General features: G+C 50.1%; 1 protein-coding gene across 4 annotated transcripts; it reads right to left on the bottom strand.

The window, feature by feature from the left end:
- Positions 1-47: 47 nt before the first annotated feature.
- Positions 48-12,096, bottom strand: MFAP5 (microfibril associated protein 5). Of its 4 annotated transcripts, none has more exons than XM_080393749.1 (10): positions 11,946-12,096; positions 11,386-11,512; positions 10,944-11,006; positions 8,156-8,203; positions 6,980-7,015; positions 5,316-5,351; positions 4,492-4,527; positions 3,665-3,752; positions 3,162-3,235; positions 48-2,606 (listed from the first exon to the last, which is right to left on the bottom strand). In XM_080393749.1, the coding sequence occupies exons 3-10, from the start codon at positions 11,002-11,004 to the stop codon at positions 2,485-2,487; spliced, it is 501 nt and encodes a 166-aa protein (XP_080249875.1). In that variant the 5' UTR covers positions 11,005-11,006; positions 11,386-11,512; positions 11,946-12,096; the 3' UTR covers positions 48-2,484. The 4 variants fall into 4 exon arrangements, with proteins under 4 accessions (XP_080249875.1, XP_080249874.1, XP_080249876.1 ...); XM_080393748.1 differs by having other exon boundaries at positions 11,851-12,091; XM_080393750.1 differs by lacking the exon at positions 11,946-12,096 and having other exon boundaries at positions 11,386-11,663.
- Between the last annotated feature and the right edge of the window lie 10,111 nt (positions 12,097-22,207).

Raw genomic sequence — 22,207 nt, forward strand, 5'->3', positions numbered from 1 at the left:
ATACAGCTAAAGACAAATAAACCCAAACACATGAGAGTTGCCAAGAATAACAGGAAATAAATTTTCTTTTAATATTTTTGTGTGCATTATATGGACTCTAGCATTAAAACAGTGTTCTCCTGGAGAGGGGCACCTCTTCCTGTCCCTGCTGAAAGCAAGCAACAGGAGGGCTTCTAACCATTCTCCAAACTGTATGAATGTTAAATTTCTATATACTGTACAGTAGCTATGTTATACAGTTATATATCTATATTATATCAGCTTACATTCAACTCTAAATACAGAGTGGAGACTTGACCTAGCCCAGTTTCCAAGAGCTCCTTCTCCATCTCATCTCCATCCCACCTTCCTCCATGCAGGCAAAATCCACAGGCATCCCAGCACAGAAGTCAGTGGCTGCCAGTGGCTTGAATGTCTTTGAGATCAAGCTCTCAGTGCTCTCCTTTCCACAGAAATGTGCACACTCAGTACAGAGAAACTCCTCCTCCCTCCCTACTCTCGTGAACCTCTGGAGTACTCAAGAGGAGCATCACCCTCTGTGTAGGGGTGCAATGCCCCTGTCTGTAGGACGAAACTCCAGTCACTGCATAACTTGGAATTCTTTCTCCTATATGCTGGATTAATATAGAGATTTAGCCCATCTGTGCCCGGTTTTGACCTTTTATGGAACAATTCTGTGTCTGCACAGGGCACCTTCCCCCACACACAAGATGTAACCAGCTTCTTGCTGCATACAGCAGAAATCCCAGTCCTGAGGACAGGCTCCTGCCTCATTGTTTTGATCTTTTTTTTTTTGGAGATGTCTCTGGGCAGCAAGCTGTCCCCAGTACTGTGTGACCCCGGCTCTGTGCAGCAGGCCAGTGCTCCTGCAAGGCGGAATGGTACTCAGCTCAGCAACACAGTACGTGATGTGACAGGGCTGAATGCCTGCTCCAGCAGACTGGCTCTCTGTCAGTTGGAACAATGCTTAGAGATCCTAGGGACAGGGTCTTGCTGATCTTCTGTTGCAGTGAGCTAAACTGCTCAGCACCGCTGGCCCACAGAATCGTGCCACTAACAGTCACACAGAGCGATTAACACACTTCAGATTGCCCCTCCCCACTCACCCTACCCAGTCTCATAGTGAAAACTGCCCATATACCTCAAAATGTTCTCCATGTATCTGGAAAACAAAGTTCTCGAGCAGACCACAGACATCCAGTGCTACCAGACTGAATTCTTTTCCCCAGGTTGGCCTGCCTTTATAAGCACTTACACCTGCAGATTCATTTACCTCCCCACCAGCACCTGGCTCTGTGCAGGTCAGCACAGCCAGAGAACCTTTAGGAAAACCCAGCGATCCCAGATAATGATTCTTCTCCCACATCCTATTCCAGTTTGTGACTTCCTTCTGCTTTGCACAGGAGCTCCTGGGTCAGGAGGTAGGAACTCGAGTGGAGACATTAAAAGCAGGCTCAGCAACTGGAGAATGTGGAGGTAGCCAGACCAAGACAAGTCACCAGGACAACCTAATTCATTGCAAGTTCCCAGTACTGCAAGGACATACACAGAGGTTCTTTGGGGGCTCCCTTGGCCTTGGGAGCGGAGGCAGCCATACTTACTGCTCCTTGGAACTTGCCTGAAAAGGGCACCAAGAGATTTCTTCAATGGGAAGGGAGGGACAGAACAGGGGAGAGGAGAGGAGAGGAGGCAGAGGAAGAGGGAGCACTCTGTTCCGATGTAATCTTTTTGAGAAAAATATAATGCCATATGAAATCCAGAATTCCTCCTTTTGGTAGCAGTTGTGTGCGAGGGAGGCAATGGGCTTGAGACAAAGAGCTTCCCAGAGGTAGTTATAAATGATCTGCTGCCACACAGGGACAATGAGGTTTGCCTTGGGTTGAGGACAGCTCATCTCCCAGTTCTGTCACTTCTCCGAGGCCAGCAGACATGGGAGAAGGCTGTGCTATCACACAGCAAACTCAGTGGCTCAGGAGGACCAGAGAGGCTCAGGCTGATCAACCATATCCAAATTCATACTGATGCCACGAAAGAAACCCAGGCCAGGAGCCCTGTGGCAAAAAGGTCTGCACGTCTGCACTCCTTCACACGAGATGCAGCTTAGGGCATCTGTACTGCTGGAGAGGGCTACAACCTGTCCCCACGTCTGCCTCTCTGCGGGGGCAAAGCAAGAAAAGATGCAGCACATTTATAAGGACCTCTGGGAAATGAGCAGTTCATGGCCTGCCAAACAAGAGTTTGAGAGAAAAAAGGGGAGCATCCCACATCCTCAGCAACAGATTTAGAAGATGACACCAGCCACCACGACAGACTAGCAGAGAGGGGACTCTGTACTGCAGCACCTGAAGAAGAGGATGTGGGGGAAGGCAAAGAAGCAAGGAAATGGTGGGGAAATCACAAACAAGAAGGACTTGTCTTGGGTTATAGGTAGTGGATGATGATTTCTCTTCTCTCCCTTCCTTTTTCTCTCCTACTGTTGGTAGCTCACAGAGCATCAGGCCTTCTGCGCTGCTGCTCCAGAAGTTGCCTGCAAGGGAGATGCAGGGGTTGCCCAGATCGGCGGAGACGTCGAGAAGGAAGGCCAGCCAGCTGGCGACAGATCTCATCTGAAGACATAGCAGACACACACAGGTTGACAGATAATCAAAGCTTCCTTCAAATTCTTCACTACTAAAATAGTTAGAGCTACATCCTTCACTACATCTACCAACTGTTGGAACTGCTGAATCCTTATATACATGAGGCAAGTGAGCAAGTCCTTAGGCTTTCAGAAATTTCCTTCTGGCTTTATTCATGTACAATACATATTAAAATCACTTGTATTTTGCTGCAATAAAGACTGGATCCTGTTTCTATTAATGAACAGAAATATCAAGAGTTACTCTTTAACCTCAAAGAGTTATGGTTTGGGTTGGGGCTAGCAGAGCATGGTCAAGACCGAGGAAGGCAGAGTGCTGATAATTCTTGGTAGTACAGTATCTACTTTCCAGTGTTTTTTATGGCATGCATACTGGATGCAAGGCTGCACTGCATTAGAGCTCCCCCAGACGAAGTCCAGGGAAACCACTGCGTATGGATTGGTGTTGGGTAATTAGTTAGCTTGGGGACTCTTATCAGATGGCTGCAGCTATTCTTCCAGGCTAGCCTGTGCTATCACTCACCTTGCATGACTTCATTCTCCTTGCAGACAATGCGAGAGCACACCTCCTTGTTTATTATGTACATGCGACGCACACTGAGGGATCACCAGGTACGTGCCAAGGACACGACAGGCACAGACACCCAAAGAAACAAAAAAGGGATACAGGCAATAAACATGTATATTCACTGGTGAGGAGGCAAGTCCTAAATTTTTAGAATTAGTTAGTCTAGAATAAAACTGCTGTCAATAGAACAGTAATCTTTGTCAAGACTTCACGAAATGGTCAAATACCTTAAATGTGGATTACAATATAGGACACACTGCAGCTTCTTAGTGCTGCACAGTAATAGTTATTGTGCTGGTTTAATTAATCACCCTAAAAGGACACTCTGAGGATAGGATTCATCTCACCAGCTGGTTCTCTGAGGGAATTTCTAGTCTTTAAAAGAAACAATTACTGAACTGGACATGCTGTTGCTGGAGAGTTTTTAGGGCTTTTCTTAGGGACTGCTAGTTTCTTACCTTGTAACACAGAGATAGCTTATACACTGCTTTACTGGTTTGTGAACAGAGTACAGGCGTGTGCAAGGGAACTTTTCTTCACGACAATCTGGAAACAGACACACACACACACACAGAGGTGCGATCCAGCATCGTTGGCAGGTGCCCTCATTCTGGCACACACATAACTTCTTCACTAGGTACTGCCTCCCAGGCTTCTAGGGAAGGCCCCATGCCTCTATTTTCCACTCTCTTGTGAGAGATGAGGATGGTTTAAAGAAGGAGAAAATAAGGCAGACATTTCTGATCCCTTTGCCTCATAAAACAAAAGCAAGGGGAAGTAGATTGAATAGCAAAACAAGCCCACTGGGAATCCTGAACACAGAGTATTGGGACCCTCAACATATGCTGTCAAGGGGAAAGACACAAATAAACAAAATGTAAATTGTAGTTGCATGTTTAAGACGTGTTTCTTACTAGATCTGCAATCTCACACTTCAGGACACAAATCTAGTTCCTTTTTTTTCTGGACAATCAACCCCGTAGCTAACTTTGATGGGTATTCTTGCATTTCCTTCTGAAATGCCAGATCTTGGCCACTGACAACGACAGAATATTGACCCAGTGTATCTGGTCTGGTGATCTGCCAGCTCCTCCCAGGCATGCCACCCAGGGGAAGACTTCAGCTTCCACTACTGTCATTCTCCAGTACTTCTAACTCAAGCAACAGGGTGAAGGGAATTTTCCAGGAGACAAAGCTCAGTGCTCGGCCAGCACCTCCCTGAAGAGGTAACAGGGTGGGTGAAAGCAGGTCTGGGAGGGGGTGGAGGCAGCAAACATCAACGTACCTGATGAAGCCGTTGTAGTTTCGCTGTCAGACTGAACTGGAAGACAGAAGGTAGCAAAGTTAGTGTGATTTACCATGATTCCATCCCAGACATCAGCTTACTTAAAACAAGTAACTGGAGAGCTCTTTCAAGAGCCCTCCACTGTAACTTCTAATGTGGAAAAAGATTTCACTGTTACCAACATAAAACCGTAAGAGAAGGTACAAATATGAACCTAGTGCCAGCTACCCGGCCAACAACGCTAAAAATCTGTCCAAACTTTACTATAAAGCATTACCACTACTGTTCAAAATTACACTGTAAGGGCATCTTGGCTTATAATTCAAAAGATTGGGTAAATGTATTTATTTGTGCTAAATACCGTCCATCTAGACAAGAAGTGAAGGAGCCTGTGACTGCTTCTTTCTAAGGAACAGTGACTCCTTTAAGAAACAGCATCCCCAGATCACTGGTTCTTTAATGTCCCTGACAAAGGGTCAAAAGGAAGTTGGTTTATCATTCCCTCTGATAAAGCAACCCACCTGTACCACAGTAAACCAGTACATTTTGTTATTTACCCAGTGACAAGCTGGAAAGGAACTCAGAGGACCGACTGTCAGGCACAAGTTCTCATCAACAGTGATAGAGGACTTCTCCTGCTCACATGCCATAGTGTCAGTCAGAAGGATAGGCAAAACACATGGGTGTAGAGAGGAGTCGTCTTTTGGGCATCAGGGCTGTGGTTAGGGGCAGTCAGGGATGGCAGGGCTGTCTGTGCCAGGGACTGGGCAAGGAGAGGGAAGGGGGTTCCACAACATTTGACTGTGAACTAAGAATAAACTCACCAGGACTAAGAAGTACAGGTGGTGTGACAGCTGCAGCTGGAAAAAGAGAAGATGTTCTGAAAGATCTTAATTTGAGTTTTCAACATCTTTCCCCCTCCTACAGTCCTGCCGATGGCTCACCACTCCTGACCAGTAGCCATTCAACATCTGGTTCGTAGACAACGCTAGTTGCAAAGTTGTTATTATCTGACTTGTCAGAGTAACTGCAGGCTTTCCCTGTGAATATGCTGCGTGTCCTAGGGCTGATAGGATGCTGTAGAGCAGAGATGGGTCCCACAGCACGTCCTTTGTAAAGGCTTTCTTCTTAATCCCTCAACAATTAGTGTTTTGAAGCCAAAGTCCGCTGTAAAGGCTTCACATATAGTCTTTTCAGGTTTAGATGTTGGTTAGCCACTGCCAGTTTGGTCTGTACACCAACTCTTATCTACCCTCCTACAGACTGTCAGGTCTCACACACTGAACGCAAGACTGACATGGCTTGCTTTCACCTCCCACTCCCATCAGGAAGATCATGCACCTTGCATATACAATACTGTGCCTCCACTTTTCTCCTCCAGTGCTGTCCCATGACAACTGGCCAGCTTGACCCACAATACTCTATAGCCAGCTGACGAGCAGAGTTCCAGGGCAGAGGAGAGACTCTGGAACTGCTGCGCTGGAGAACAGGGCACTGCTCTTGGATGAGCTCTCCTACACAGCACATCTCCCAGAAACAGCCAAGCGTTGCTATCTCTCCTTTATCATTTGAACCACTGCCTGCCTGGTCCCCTCGCCTCAGAGGAATGTATCTGAGAGACTTCCACAGCCGAGAGAGAAACCATTGCCCAGACCAGTGGTGCCGGATTCAAAACAGGACTCATACGGAAAAAGTACGGAGGCTCCTTCTTGAGCCTCTGGCCCTCTCCTCCATTGCCCACTGAGCCTGGCAGGATTACTCTGTCTTGTAAGTGCCTACACTCCTATCAGCTCCGCATCCTTCCCCTATGGCTGTCTGCACAGCAAGGCTTGGCTCTCAGGAGGCATATTGCATGCTCTAAGTGCTGTCTTCCCAAGTGTCCTCCATTTACCCTACTTTTCACACACATTTTGCTGCCCCCCAGTGACATAGCTGCGGGCACTGCGGGGAAGACAGTACTAAAAGAACAGTATTTCCACCTCCCCATCATCCCACCACTGCTCAGTTTGCTTTATTACAGTTTTTTCGGGGGGGGGTTGCCACCTCTGTCTCCTGAATGCTCAAGCATAGCTGCTAGCTGTCAGCACACACCCATGCAACCGGTGCCACAGTGCTGCCCAGTTAACGGGTGAACCCGACCAGCTTTTCTCCCTTGTCATTTAGCCTCTTCCTTCCTGCAACCTTCTCTGGAAGCCCAGGCTGCGTGAGCTTTGGATTTCATGGCTTCCTGCAGTGTAAATAGCTTCAGAGAGCCCTGGTACACCAGGTGAGATCAGCGTTTTCTTGGAGAACAGACAATTAAGCCGCCCTAAATTCATCTCCCTGCACGGAGCACAGAAAGGACTCCCAGATAGCCATAAATGCTGAAAGAACACTACTACATGTCAACAGTGGGGGAGTTTCTGAGCATAATGCATAATTTCTGAGTTTATGTAGGCAGCAGTAAAGGGGAAAAGAAGCCTGGAGATGCCAAGACATTGGAGCTTACCGGAGGTGCCGATAAGAGAGTCGGTGCTAATTTCACCTGGAAAAGAGAGAACGTCCTTGAGAGAGCTTGTCTTTACTTTGTGGTCCCTTATATAGCTAGCTTGAATTAACTTGGCTGCCACGGTACGCTCATGAGACAGTGGGATCCAATCCAGTAAATATATAAATAAACACAGTACCCCCATCCCACCCATATCCATCCCCCTTTTCAGTGACTGGCCTGAGACTGGATTTCTTAGTGCACATTGCATCATCCCTTACTGAACTCTGGATTCACATTCTGATTTCTCAGATATGGCCACTGTGGGCATCTCAATGAGAAAGATGAATCTGAAACAAAGGCACTGATGGCTCCTGCAGCAGTAGGACAGACAGCTGAGGCACCCCTGCAGAGGAGGGAGGCAACTCCAGAACCTGCCCTTGACTGCAGAAATGCATCAGCAGATGAGATTCTTTGAAAGGCAACCGATGGCAAAGCTGGAGTAGGCATGATAGAGGGAAGTGTGAAGGAAAGGGAAGCTTGGCGGACATGTTTTAGGCTGGCTTCTGAACAGTTTTCCAGGAAGTCCCAGGTATTACACATGACAGGATCACAGCTGCAAGATGTCTCATGGCTTAACCACGGGCTTAAGTCTGGAGAAAAGGCAGACCCTTGTGGCTCTTCTGGGTGCTGAAGCATGATGCAAACATACATTCATTTTATCTTATTGTGCCACAGAAATGGAAGAAGGTCCAGAGGGCTAAAGCAATTCACCCTCAGCAACACAGCCAGTATGAAGACCAGTCAATATCCTTTCTCAGTGGCCTCACTGCTAAAGCATCATGCCATTTGTGCACCCTTTTTCTTGGGATTTTCCTTAGCAGTGGTAGAGTTCCCGAACCATCTCACATCTGAGGAGTTATCAGCTCTTGTGGATCTCCCAGAATCCTGTGAACATAACTTCATGCACTTGAGCTAAGTGTTCAGGACCCCAGCACTAGTGAATTATTTGTAAAGAACACACAACACTTAGCAGGTTGTCTTGGAGGGCTTATTTAATCTTCACTGAAAGGCAAGCTCACAAGGTCAGAGGCAAGGAAAGAAAGAACAGCATTTTCAACTAAACAGGCTGTAACTCCACAGGACTGCTGGGTCACATGAACAGTACTTAGCACATAGCACGCCTGTAATACTTACCAGTTGCACTTTCCAGTTCTTGTCCATTGACCACCCATGGAAACCAGTCTGCAAGAGAAGAGGGGAGTGAGGAAAGGACAGAGAGAGGGATTTCTATAGTCTGCAGGCTTTATGAAATTTTTGAGATGTTTATCTGTCCGGGAGACACACACACCCCCTGCTGGAGAGACAGATGCTGTCCTCTCTCCGCCTCAGCCTCCACTGCTGGCTGGGTTTGTTCTTTAAAGACTTGTGGATCCAGCGGGGTCCTGATCCTACCCCTGCTGCTTCCATAGGGTCAAAGGCACAGGGGCAAGATAGTAAATACCTCCAGATCTGCTACCAGACTTCGCATTTCTGAAACCCCATTTGATGCATTTCAAAAATAAATTGCACATTGCCTCCCTGCTCTGGAAGTTGGTCAAAATCCTACCTCTATTTTATAAAAGAGGAAACTGAGTCACAGAAATAATTTGCTTGGGGTCACAGATTGAGTCATTGCCACATTAAGAAACAGACCACAGGTTCTGTAGCTCCTTAGGCAAGTAATCATCTGGTTCGTCATCCTGCCTGGCTACGGAGCATAAAGCAGATCTTTCCCCTCAGCCCCTGGGCACACTGGAGAGGGAGAATGATGAAGGCTTGGCTGTGCATGCTGTGTGGAAGAGAAGAAATTGAAACTGAGCTAGAATCTTCATTTGTCCAAATATAAAGGGTGAGAGAGCTGCTTCCTAAGCAGGCAGGAATAGGAAAATATTTCCTGCTAGCCACAGAGGAGGGAAATGTCTGCATAACTGGGGTGGGATGAAGGAAGGAGTTGGCAGGAAAAACCTAGTGATCTGGGGCACTGCAGGGATGTGTGCAGGACCAGCCCAAAAAACAGTACACCCTGCTACGTCTTACAAACTCAGCCTTTAGCCTTCTGTTCTTAATGGGAGCACTGCATGGGTAAAAACTACCAGGTCTGGATCTTTTGTCTTAGCTCTTCCTCATTCCAAGAGCAGTTACTTGCAAGCTGCAGAGGCACTCTTGGGACCCCTACATAATCCTACTCTGCAGCTTTACAAGAGTCACTGGACCCTGCTGTTCCCTTCCCCACCCAGCTGCCACCAAGGGCTCAGTTGCTGGCAATTGACCCAGGGAGAGCCAGACATACATAATAACTTCAGTGCACAATATAGCGCAGCCCAAAACTTTCCCTGTTCTGCCTAATCTCTTGATGGAACAAGCAGAGCAGAAAAAAATATATTGTACACTTTCTCACTTGTTTCTCGTACAAAAGGAAGGACACAAATTCTGAAACCATTGCAGAGGCCAGCGGTGCCAGATTTGAAACAGAAGTCATATGGAAAAAGAAGAGAGGCTCTCCTCCTTTTTCCTAACATTGGCAAGTCAGCTGTTACTAGCTTTTTTCTTTTCCTCCCCTCCCTAGGAGATAACTGGAAAACCGGTCCAACTCTAAAACAACAGGACACAAGTGAAGTGAAGCCTCTGCATACAAGGAGAGACAAAAGAGGTGGCTTTCTTACCCAATTCTCAATCACTTCAATCTGTATTTGCTATGGTACCCAAATCACATGCTTTATGAACGACTGGATTTTATTGTACAAGTTGCAATAAATTAATCCTTGAGGTCCAAACCTGCAGCCCGAATTCACCTTATCAGTAGCGTAGCGAAAAACCAAGAGACAATGAAAGACCGGCTGGTATTCCTGTTATTTTCCAAGTCAAAACAAAAAAAACCCAAACCCCAGAAATGCTAAAACAAAATACACAAAAGTAACAAAAATTCCTTTCAGCCCTCCTTCACGCATCAAAAACCCCACAGCCTTTTATTTCTGCCTCTAATTTTGTAGACCACCTACAAGCTCATCTCTTGGATGCCTCAACTCCCTGCTTCACAGTCACAAACATGACATCCTCTCTAGTGCACCTTTTACAGGAAAAAGTGCCACTGGGAGCAGAATCAGGCTTCAGCATGAGGGTAGGACCGAGGAGAGTAGATTGAAATAACCTTATATGAATGTGGTAGGTGCAGTCATCTGTCTTCTGCATACAGTCCTTCCTGGGCAAAGCTTTTTCCATTGACTTCTGCTGTCTGTGCCGAGTCTTCTGACTACAGCATCTGCTGCTGCGCTCTTGTTTCGGCTTTTTTTTTTTGCCTTTTGTTTTTTTTTTTAAAAACAAATTTGATCCCACCTGAATTTTTGCCAAAGTAACTCCAAGCAAACAAAGACATGGAACAACAAAACAGAACAACAACAAGAAAAACAGAGTGGTTTGAACTACAGAGGTTAGGTTTCTCAAAACAGCTATACAAAAACCTACAAAACCTCCCGGCAGCTGAGTGGCCTGGAATGGGGCCACTCCAGCAGGAACCGCTAGTGACAGCAAATATTTCACAACTGTGACAGAACAAGTTTTACAGAGCACTGGGAAATGCTCTGCAGATACGCAAACGCAGGTGGTATGGCAATCTACAGTAAGCACAAACCACAGCTCACCCCCTTTCTCAACTCAGCCTGGCTGTTTTGCTTACCCAAACATCCCTGCAGTGGAAGCTGTGGACCTCTGCCTCTTGCAGCTCCCAGTACTTACTGGAAAGTGGACACATAGGAACCAGTCCCCAGTTCCTAAGCTGTTCCTTACAACCCTGTAACCACCTTGCCTTTCCTGTCTGGTCCTTCTCCCTTCACTGTCCATCTACATGTCTCTGTCTTTCTCCTTAGGTCATGGCACATGAGCCTGCATAGGAAACTCCACAGGGCTGGGGTGGAGAAGAAATCCTCCCCTTGGCACAAGGACTCACCAGCTGGGGACAAGGAGAGTGCTAAGAGACACAACAGTATACAGGCTCCAGAGGTCTTCATCCCTGTGGAGTAGAGAAGAGAGGAGTCAGAGGAAAGCTAAGGCAGGACGAGTGATACCCTCCCCTGTAACTCTTTTCTTGATGCCTCCATTTCCCTCTCAAGACTACTTAGTCTTTCCAGCTTCTTTCCCACCTGTCTCCCTCCTTATCTGGCCAGTTTTCCAGGTGTTCCTGAAAAATTATGGAGTGATCTGCTTTCTTTCTCTCTTCACCTTCTCTCTCCGGTCTCCATCTCTTTTCTTACCCAGGTGGCTAAGCCCCACTCCACACACACACCCCACATGCAAAGCAAAGTCTCCCCTTGTTATCTCCCTCCACTCTCTTCTACTTTTCAATTATCTTGGGGAGCACTGAGAGAACAGACAGGGTCCCCATCACTTACTGCAGCCCTCGGTCTCCACTCCCTTCGGCAGCAGAGCTCTGTCTCTCCCCCTCAGTGGTCCCCCCCACTTTGGCTATTGGGTAAATCACAGGCAGCCACACCCAGAACATGTTCTACTTCTGGTTGTCTTCAAAATACGAATTTTGGGAAGGGGAGGGAAAGAAAAAAAAGAGGAAAAGGAGAAGCCAGTGAGATGGTGGGACGTGCTGTCATCATGCATCTGGAATGAGGGGGGGGAGCGAGGAGCAGTAGCCCACACCCTCATTCCAGAGTTTATTATCCTCCCAAGGGAGCCCGCCCCTCCCGTTCCCCCAGGATGGCCCAGCACCAGGCAGGGATTCTTGTGACCACGTTACACGTCGGTGCCCCGTTTCGCAGCCCCTCTTCTCCCTCTCCCGCCGCCCCCCCCTCAGCCCCGCTCCCCGCTCGGCCGCCCCCCCGCCGCGGCCCGCCCGCCCCTCGCACCCCTCTGCCTCAACCAGGCGCTCGGGAGGCCGGGCCGGGCTCCCGCCTCCCCCGGCTTCTCCCCCACGCTGTCCCGCGCCGGCCGCACGGCCCACCCGGCACGCCCCGCAAGCGGGGCCGCCACGGCCGCCGGGTCCCGCCGCGGGGCCGGCCGGGGGTGCAGGCGGCCCGGGCCCCGGGGAGCCCCTCACGGGCAGCGGGGAGGCGGCGAGCGGCGGCACCGGCGCCCCGCCGGCCGCGGGCAGATGGCGGGCTGGCGGGCAGCCAATCGGCTGGCAGCGACCGTGATGACATCACCCCGCTGCCCCGCGCCGGGGGGGGGGGCGGGGGGAGGCTGGCGCCTCCCGGCGGGCTGGGGCGGGGGCTGGGAAAGGGGGTAGGATGGGGATGAGGATTGGGGTGGGGAGGGCATAGGGATTGTGATCAGCTGGGGATTAGGGATGGGGTAGGGATAGGGGTGGGGATTGTGATCAGGTGGGGATAGGGATGGGGTGGGGATGGGGATCGGTGGGGGTGGGGATGGAAATGGGGATCAGGATGGGGATATAGATTGGGATTGGGATCGGTTGGGGATGGGATGGGGATGGGGCTCCCCCCGGGACCTGGCTCGTGTGCAGGGGGGCAGGGAACAGGCACAGAGGGACTGGCTCCATTCTGCAAAGCTGTTGCCGTTCTGGCCAGTCTGAGAAAGGCAGGGAACAGGGAAAATGTGTGTGTGTGGAAAAAAAAAAAAAAAGAAAAAAAAAAAAAGTAGGAAAATGGGAGAGACATAAACTGAGAAAGGAAGGATGAGCTCTGACCCTCACTGCCATCCTTTAGGCTCCCTTGTGCCTCTAAGCATGCTGCATGTTGGGAGCGAGGGTCTCAGAAGCAAACCCATCAGCCCGGCTGGAACAGCCACTCTCCCCCAACAGCCCCACGATCCCCGTGTCCTGGTGCTTTCTCAGAGAATTTCCTTCTCTTTGCTGCTTCTGGAATTACTCCTCTGGGTCTGAGGAGGCACTGGCTGGACAGTGCCCCTTGTATGAGCTTCAAGGCACAATCTCAGCCCTGAAGCCAAGGAAAAAGCTAGGAAACAAACCAAGCTCCCCCCCTCATACAGCAGTGAGAGATAGAAACCTGGTAGAGGAAAGCTGTGTCCCCTAAGGCTTATCCTGGTAGCTAGGGATAAGCCTTAGGGCTTTTGTTTGTTCTCAACAAATTGCAGACTAGGAATAAAATCCTATAATGCCTTGTACACAGTTACGAAGGAAATCCTCACCATGTCCTCGCTGCCACAACAGAGCCAGGAGAGTGTTACATGCATGTGACATAACTGAAGCCACCACTTCTTACCTAATAGTGGCTGAGCATCAGTTGTGGCAAGAGAAACGATGGAACGACTGCTCCTTCTCATTTCTGGTCCTCCCAAGGCTTGTGGTGGAAGCAAGGACTGGTGGTGGGCTGTACCAGCAGAGGGGTAAGAGAGGATGGGGAAAGCTAGGCATTTCCCTGCTCACCAGGGCAGCCCTCTGGACCCAAGCACCATCACTCTGTTTCACTGGAGTGAGACACCACCATTCCCACTTCCAGGGACTGGCTAAAACTCAAGTCTACCGAAGATGCTCAGAAGGTGATGAAACAACCAAAAGAAAGTGATGGAAGTTATAACCCCACCCCAGTTTGAGGAATCCTCTCAGATCATCAGCCTCTTCTGGAAGTCCACATAGCTGTAGGTTTGGGCTACACCTTTCCACACAGCTTGGTTTGGGTTTTGGTTTTCTCTGTGCTTCTGTGCTGTCATTCAAACCTCTGTTACTGCTTAACTGGATAACTAAAATATTTCAAAAATGTTGTGAGTTTTGAACACATCTATTTTGGAAAGTCTCATTGATGCCAAATGTTTTGCTCTAACAATGTGTTGGTATACCAGCATCTCTCACAGAGTGCAGGATTCACCTCTAGTCCTGGGCAAGGTTTCTTCTCATTGCTTTTGACCTTTAAATCCTTTTTTCAAACTGGACAACTACGTCCTCCTCCAGCTGCTCAGTGCGGGTAGACCACTTGTCCGCTTGTCCCGTCTGGAGAGATCGGTGCGGATGAGAGGGATGCTCCTGGCGATGGAATCGCTGGCTGGGAAGCAGTTCAGTATTTTATATAGCAGACAAACAGCAGTGAAATAACTGGAGGCATCCTGCTGCTCTTGCTCGCTGCGGACGCCGGATGGAGCTGCAGCACACCGGCGTGCCAAGCCCCACTTCTCTTGCAGTCCGAGAAATGTGGCTTGTGCCTGCAGGCCTGGCTCTGCGATGAAGGCTCTCCTCAGCTCTCCTGTCCGTCCAGTCTGCTGGATCCACAACTACTTAGCCATTTTGCTTTTTGAGACAGCAAATAATCTTGGGTTCCCCCCTCCCCCCCCCCATCCTTGCCCCATGACATTGACAAAGATAGTTGGACATCCCTCACGGCTGGGAGATAGGAATAATTAATGTCCTTCTGCACTCCCGTTCTCGTTTACGGTGCTGTCTTCTGCTTTGCATGCAGCCGGTCTTCTCCAGCAGAGGGTATCTTGGGGACAGCTGCAGCAGATGACTCAAGGTGAAGCACTCTTCCCTCTAAAAAGTCAGGTATTGGTGCCACAATGTGGTGTGGAGAACTGCCGCAGTAAGTAGCGTGGGTGACTTATAAAGGAAACACTTCCATAAGTATATTCCCTTAAGCTGCACTGACCCCAGTGCCTGTAGGTGTTTACATAAGATCAAAAGTAGGGACAGTGATTCAGCAAAAAGTTCTCTTCCTTCCAAGTTGCTACCAATCCCACTATGTTAGCAGGGATGCTATAGCGATAGGTAGCACGGTGTTTTAGATGAGATGCAAACTCAGCCTTCCTGGAAATTAAAATCTCCTGGTGCATTTCACTCCAGAGATTACTGCATCTCAGCAGACAGGTAAGTGATCCTGGGGCATACTATTGTAAAAGTCTTGGTGAGGCATTTAAATGCCTGCTGATTTCTTTCCCTCTCTCTGTTGCCCTGGGCCTTCACACATCCTCATGGTAACTGGGCATTAAGTTACATGAGTGATGAGAAATTAATGAACTGCTGTAAGACGTTTGAATGTATCATGTCAATAATGCAGCACTGCTGATCATGTGAGTTGGGGCTGAAATTAATTTTCTTGGGACCCACACTGCTGCTGGGCTCCATTAATACCTAAGTTCTGACGCTATCCTGCAGTCGCTCCACTGGTGTTACTGAGGTTGTCAGTGGGAAGGGACATGAAATCAAGGCCTGATCCATCTGTCCCCAGTTTTGGGAGGTTCACATCTGACTTTGTATCCAACCCCTTGTAGAAGTGCAAACACTGCAAAGTGCAGGAGCCTGGACACAATTCACCTCTTTTTGACTGATGGTCAGGCTTTGTGTTGTCCCATCTACAAGAGTAAGGAATACATCACCGCTTTGTTTCCAATCAACAAGCCAATGCTTAGAGGGCAGGCAGTCTTGCAGTCACAAAATACCCTAAGGGAGTCTATGAAACTCTAATACCTGCTCAGCTCCTTCAAATCAGTTCAACATTTGTGAAGAGCAGGAGAAGAGGCAGTTGGTGAGCTCTTTGCTGTTTGGTTGGTGAACTGGCCACACGCTTCAGGCTTCTCATGACCAAGAAGGCTAAAGTGAGAAGTCAGGACCTTCCTTCTTCCCTTGCTGTGCTTTGTGGTTTCCTTCTCTGCTCTTTCTGTAGTTCTTACTATCACAAACATCCTTCCTTTCTGGTCCTTTGTCCTGTCTCCCGGTCAATTCTTCTTGGCTGTTTCACATGTCCCTCAGCACTCCTCTCTCTCCAAGCAGCTGAGCTCAGACTTCTCTCAGGGCGCTTGTTCCAAGACCACTCTCTCAGGGAGACAGGTAACACTTTAAGCCTAACAAATATATAAATTCCTCCTGTAAGCCCAGTTACATGACTTTGGACCACACAGAAACATCACCTTGAATTCAACTGGCGCAAGTTTTCCATACAGACGAGTCTGAGGCCACAAGTCAAATGCCAGTAAAGACATGATGGATTCCTCTTCCCCTGCTCCCATCTCTTCTGGACATCACAAGCCCTGGAGCAAAGTCAGCAGAATGAATCCTCCTGTTGCAGCATGGCAATTGTGCACCAGAGCGGTAATGAGAGCTGACTAAAGACACCACTGCTAGGAAGCAGAGGGGTGTCCTACACCTATGTGGAGTCCCTCACCAGAGCTGGTCCAGTGGAGATCAAGTCACAGCTGAGCTCTTCAAACAATACAGTTATCTGTCTCACTTGAGGTCCAGCCTTTTGTACCATTTTATTGTCTTTTAGTAGCCCTCAAAAGTGGAACAGATTTTGGTAGTTTTGTCTACCCTAACAGTGCAAACCCAAGAGTGGTGCCCCCCGAGCCCTCCCTCCAAGCAGACCAGCTTCAAAAATCACACCCTGAAGGCGCTACTCCAACATTTAACAGTGCAGTGCTGAGGTGTATGTCTCCCTGAGATCCTCACACAGCTTCGCAAGTCCAGTAGTGGAGCTACGGAGAGTACTGGATATTACGAGATGTGATGAAATCGGAACAGCTTGCAGCGCCTGAACTGGGCATGCCCTTTTGATTAAAAGTGGAATCAGACAGAGGTAGGTGTACAGGTGCCTGTGCAGAGGAGATGTTTCATGTGCACCTAGAGAGACTGGGAGCAGGAATACCAATTAAAAATTAAAAATAAAATCAGTATATTATATTAAAAAATAGGATACCCCACAAGCTTTTAAACATAATCAGGGAAGGGTGCAAACATGGCAACTGTAAAAGTGATTTGCTTTAAGTTCTGTAACATTTAGAAAAAGATCTGTTGTCAACGCCTTTTTTAAACTGGCCATATTCAAATTACACAAACTGTTGAAGTCCTCAGTATCAGTACTGACAGCACTTACCCTGCTTCTGAAAGGATGTAAGAAAGGAGAATGGCAATGGCACAGAGCAGAAGGAATGCAAATGATGCTACTTGTTAGCAGACAAATTGATAAGAGTTTATATTATGGGGAAAATGAGGAAGCATCACCTTTCAGGTTTTTATCCTTCTATTCCCTGTACCTTCACAGGGACTGTAAAGGCTAACTTATCTTTTAAACACTTGTTTGTATTTTATTCTACAGTTAACATTACAGGAATTTGAAGAAAGATTTTGGTCATTACTGCAACTGCATTGATACAAATCACCGTGTCCTCTGTAGGTACAGCTGACTTCAACCATATCACTTGAATTTTCTTCTGACCTTCCCCATGTATAGTCACTGTTCTGACTTGATGGCAGACCTAAACGAAGGCAAGCAATGTGCATGAAAATCTGTCCTAATGTCGTATGTAACTGATTTAGCTCACCTTGGTTTCAAAGAGATGAAAACAGCACCAAATGTAACCATTCTGCATAAATGTAAACACCACCTTTACAAGATGCCTGTAAAAGGGCAACAACGCTGGTAGCTGAAAACCCTAATTTGGTATTATTCTAATAATTTCTTGCCTCTGTCCATCAGTGCAGCTGCCCTGATTCGTATCTTTTTATGCAAAAAGACTTCAATTACTCATCCATTATTTCCTCATTTGTAATTGTTCTTAGAGTAAAAACACTCTGGAATTTCATTTGCATGCAGCTGTATAGATTATTTGCATTCAAATCAAAGCACGCTGGGTTTGCTTGTTAAAATATTGAAATGTTATTTCATTGTACCAACCTAGCCTCTTCAGCAAGGCTCCTTTGGCTATTTGTTGTATCATCCTTGAGTTTTTCTTGCCATGCCTGCCATCTCAGGTTTCTCTGATTTAATTCTTGGGGTTTTCTGCTGTTTTCTTTTTCCAGCAGCTAATATTTTTTCTCTCCCTCTTCATTTCTGTATTTCTTCCTCTATTTCTCTTGTCTTTTGTGTATGTCTTTTTCTACACCACCCCCACCCCCCAAAGAGCTCTTTCTCCCAGTTTCTCTTTCTGCACAAGCTTTTCTGACTCTGGCTTTCTCTCTGTCTCCCTGGTTTCCTTTCAGTCACCTTCACTGGAATGTTGGCAGAAACATTTTTTTCTTTGAAAACAAAGAGACTAAATAAGTAAATGAATAAACAAAATAGCTGGAAGCAGACGGGAGGTTTCAGTTCCAGAAGGGTCTGCATTCTGCGAGCTTTTCGCACTCCTTAGCAAAGGAGGAGACAGTTGCACTCCCTGCTCACCCCCACACAACCTCACAGGGAGCCAGGCTTCCCCCTCCCCTGGCGTGAGGACCTTGGCTGGGAGTGATGGATTGCACTGCAGTGAGGGCTGGGAGCCCTGCAGGGAGCGGAGGGGGAGGGCTGGGGAAGGGAGGAGACACGCTGCCAGCGTCAGGACAGGAAGGATGAGAAGAGAGGAGGGGGGAGTGGAAAATGGGGAAGGGGAGGGCATGCCTTTCTGCAGGCTGCACCGTTCGGAGCAGACGGGGAGCCCAGGTCTGAGGGAGGCAGAAGGCGGTGTGGGCAAAACTGTCACTGGGCGGCGGGGGAGGCAGACGGGGAAATGGGAAATGGGGAATAGGGAAAGGGAGGAGGGAAAGTCAGGGCTAAAGAAAGTGAAGCTTAGGTTGTACAGCAGCGACAAAAGGATGCAACTCTTGCCATCCGAATGTCTTTGGAGCTGTAACAGAGGAGGCAACGTCGGAGACGTAGAAACACTCAAAAGGTCAAACAAGGCATATTGCAAACCCTGCCGAAACGTCCTTTCGTTGCACGCCGAAGGGTGGTCACCGTGTGACCTTCGGACAGTAGCGAGGCACCTCTGTACCGCGGGCGCTGCTGGTGCTGGTAAGCGTGCTGGCAGCGGCTGGCGGCAGAGCCTTATTGCCTGGTGGATTTTGGCAAGAGGGATGTGTCCTTTTGCCTGGGCACTGTGAGGAATGCAGATGACCTCCGCACTGCACCAATTACAAGTGCTGAAACATTCCTTGTCATTGTTGCCTTTCATGCTTCTCTTCTTCTTTATTAATATATATTTCTCCATCTGTTCCTTAGTCACTGCCCAGATTTTTCTCCATTTCTTGTTTCCATCCAGCCTCCTTTCTCCAATACACCTTCCAGCATTATCTTCCACCCTCTCTCCCTCTCCCCTTCTGCGGACCTCCCCCTGCCCACCCCCAGGCTTCCCTCCCTGGTGGCTGACCGCGATGCCAGCGCCGCGCTCCGGGGCCCCGGGCCGGGCCGGGCGGCGGGCAGGGGCTCGGCGAGCACCGGAGGCGGGTGCAGGGGGTGAGGGGCTGGGGGAGGATGGGGAGCGGGGGGTCGGTGGGTGGGGGTGCGGGGGGTGCGTGCGTGCAGACAGCCATGCAATCAGACTGCAGGAGGCTGTCCCGCCCCTGCAACTTCTCAGAGACCTCCCCCCCTCCATCCAGGTTGCTCTCTCACCCCCCTCTGGTTATCGCTGCCTCATCCCCCCCCCCCCCCCCCGCATCGCACTGCACCAGCTGCAGTTTCCAGCTACACTGACCTAGTTCTGGCCTCCCTGCAAGGCACCTCCATCCCCCTCCTCCCTTAGCACCTGGCTGCAGGAGGAGGGAAGGGTCCCTCGCACTGCAGGGAGCCCCCTGAGCACTGCTCCCATAACGGGGAGACCCCAATTTGAGATGCAGGCACCCACCCCTTAATCCCCTCCATCGGTTTAAGGTAGGCAAGCGGGCCCTGGGTGTATAACCACGCTTGCTGGTGGCAAGAGGGTGCATCAGATCAAGAAACCGCTCCCCACGAACGAGAAAAGCCTTCAAAAAAGATTCCCCGCAACACCGTCTCATCACTGGGGGAACAGAACTGCCGGTCACAGGAGAGCACCAACGCGGCTGGGAGAAGCTCAGGGACATTTAACCTGTCTGAAGGTCTTTAGCAGGGCAGATGTTTATCAGTCTTAATGCAGCAAAGTGCCTGCGAGGTACAGCCACCCTGTGGTTGCATCAGACCCTTCCCAACAGCCACTGAAATCCTAAGTCACCACTGCAACAGCATTCATCAACAGACAATGGCGAAAGAGACAGAAAAGGGCAGAACAGGAGTCAAAAAGAGGGAAAGGGTCAGGAAACAAAAGCAGGCAAACAGAAAAGGGAAAGGAACTTTCTCAAGATGGTAAAGGAAAAATGTGGCAAGAAAAACTGCTGGAGAAGGGGCCAGCCAGCAGAAAAGGCGAAGCAGAAGGGAGATACAGAAAGAAGGAAGCGCTTCCCTTCCAAATTACTATTTCCATCAAAAGCACATTTTTTCTTTTGTCCAGCTCCTCAGCACAGTTCCCCATTTCCCTGCATCATAACTGCAACTTAGCCGGGAGAAATGCACTCCTGCCTTCGGGAACTGGGAGCTGCTGGTTATATACCAGCCTTCCTCTGAAGCCTACCAGCTGCTATTCATCCATCCCTTTGTTTCTGTTTGTAACTCTGCCCGCCCGAGCTTCTTTGTGTCTCTCGGTTCTCAAACTGTGCCCAGAATAAGGATAGCAGCAGCCTCTGACCTTCCCCGAAGTTACCCATTCAGTGAGATGCGGGCTCTCCTCCCTGCTGTCCCCAAACGGGGGCTGCCTGGCAGAGGTCCTGCAACGACCCTGCGAGCCCCCTCCCTCCGGCAGGCCCGTGCCCCGAGCCTCGGCAGCCCTGCAGGGAACGCGGGGGCTCCCGCTCCTGCCACCCCCCACCCGCCCGGACTCCCCATTTTGTCCCCCCATTTACACCAAACGCGCTACTGTCCGCCCCCGCAGCCCGCTCGCCCCCTCCCCACCGCCCGGCACAGGAGACGGCCGGCCGTGCCCACTGCCCGCAGCGCCCCGGCGGGCCCCGCGCCAGTTCGCGTCCTCCGCCCCGGGGCACTGCCCGAGCCCGGCCGCCGCGGACGGGACGGCGGCGCGGCGCGGTGCGGCAGGGCGGCCCGACCGGCTGCAGGGACCCCGCCGCCGGTTCCAGCCGGCTGCCGCCGGGCGCGGGCCGCCGCAGGCGGGGCTGAGCGCCACGGCCCCGCCGCCGCCCCGCCCGGCCGCGCGCGCCGCCCGCCCCGCTCCGCCCCGCCCCGCCTGCCCGCGGCGGCGCGCTTCCACGCGCCCGCGAGCACGCGCATGCGCGCCCTCACCCCACCCGCGCGACTGCGGGTGGCCGCGCCGCACGTGCGGGCGGGCTGCGGGGGCGAGGCCGGGGCCGCGCCCTCCCGCCAGGGCCCCTCTGCTGCCCCTCGCCCCCTCCGTGCGCCCGCCGGGCAGCGGCCGGTCCCCGCGCGGGGGGGCTGCGGCAGGGCGGGGGGGCAGGGGGCGGGGGGCGGCGGACGGGGCTCTGTTCCAAGGCAGCGGTGGGTTCGGTGCGGCGAGGCGCTTGCCCCCGGGTGGGTCGCACGTGCGGGGACCCACGGGCGAGCTGGGGTGCCGCTCCCCGCGGGCGGTGGCGGCTGCGGCGGCGTGGTGAGGCTGGAGGTGTGCGTGGCGCTGGGTCAGAACCCTTCTGGGGCTGAGCCAGGGAAGCCTGGGACCTCCTGCAGACCCCCTGAGCTGGGGGCCCGCAGTGTTGGCTGGGGGCCCTCCGTTTTCTGCTGCCTTAGGATAGTTTATTCAGAACAGGAGTTACAGTAACAGCCAATGAGAAACTGAGGTCATATGAAATCAAAGATGATTTTGCACCGTTTTGCTTAGTCCACATTCCACATAGTGTGGAACAAAAATGACACGGCCATTTCCTCGTTGAGACGCAAAACACAGAAATTGTTTCCCTCCATGGGACCATCTGTGTTCATATGTGAACCCAAGCATTCATGTGTGAACACAGGCATTTACCTTGCCTTACATTTTTTATTTATTATTCAGTCACCCAAGTGGGAAGCAGAAACATGACTGTGAGACTTCGCTGACCGAATGAGCAGCTCCTGCAGGCACAGGCAGCACACGGGCAGCAAATCGGTGTGAGTGATTAGGCTCAGCAACATTTGCAGACTGGACTTTCCACCATTTTTCCATCACAAGCTCGTACACCCAGCCAGAGACAGTATATGAAATGTTCTGCTGTGAATAACGGAGTAATGTCCTGCAGACTGTGGCTTCAGGACTAAACAGCTGGTTTGCATTTTTAGTGAACGCGGTGACAAAAGATGTTTCATGGAATCAACCATGAAATCAGATTTTGCATACATTAAGGCTTTGGACCAGTCCTTACATTATGCATTTCTGAGTGCATGGGAAAAATCTCAAAAGAAAGGTGCCAGGAATGTTTAGTGTTCGGAGGCGTCCATTCTTTGCTGATACTACAATTATATTTCTTCCCTAAAGGATGAAACTCGGTGCTGTGGACCATTGATGCTGAAGGCACTAGCCAATGTTCTCCTTGCGCTA

Source organism: Falco punctatus (genome assembly GCF_963210335.1).
Source record: "Falco punctatus genome assembly, chromosome: 6".
In the NCBI taxonomy this organism is placed as follows: Eukaryota; Metazoa; Chordata; class Aves; order Falconiformes; family Falconidae; genus Falco; species Falco punctatus.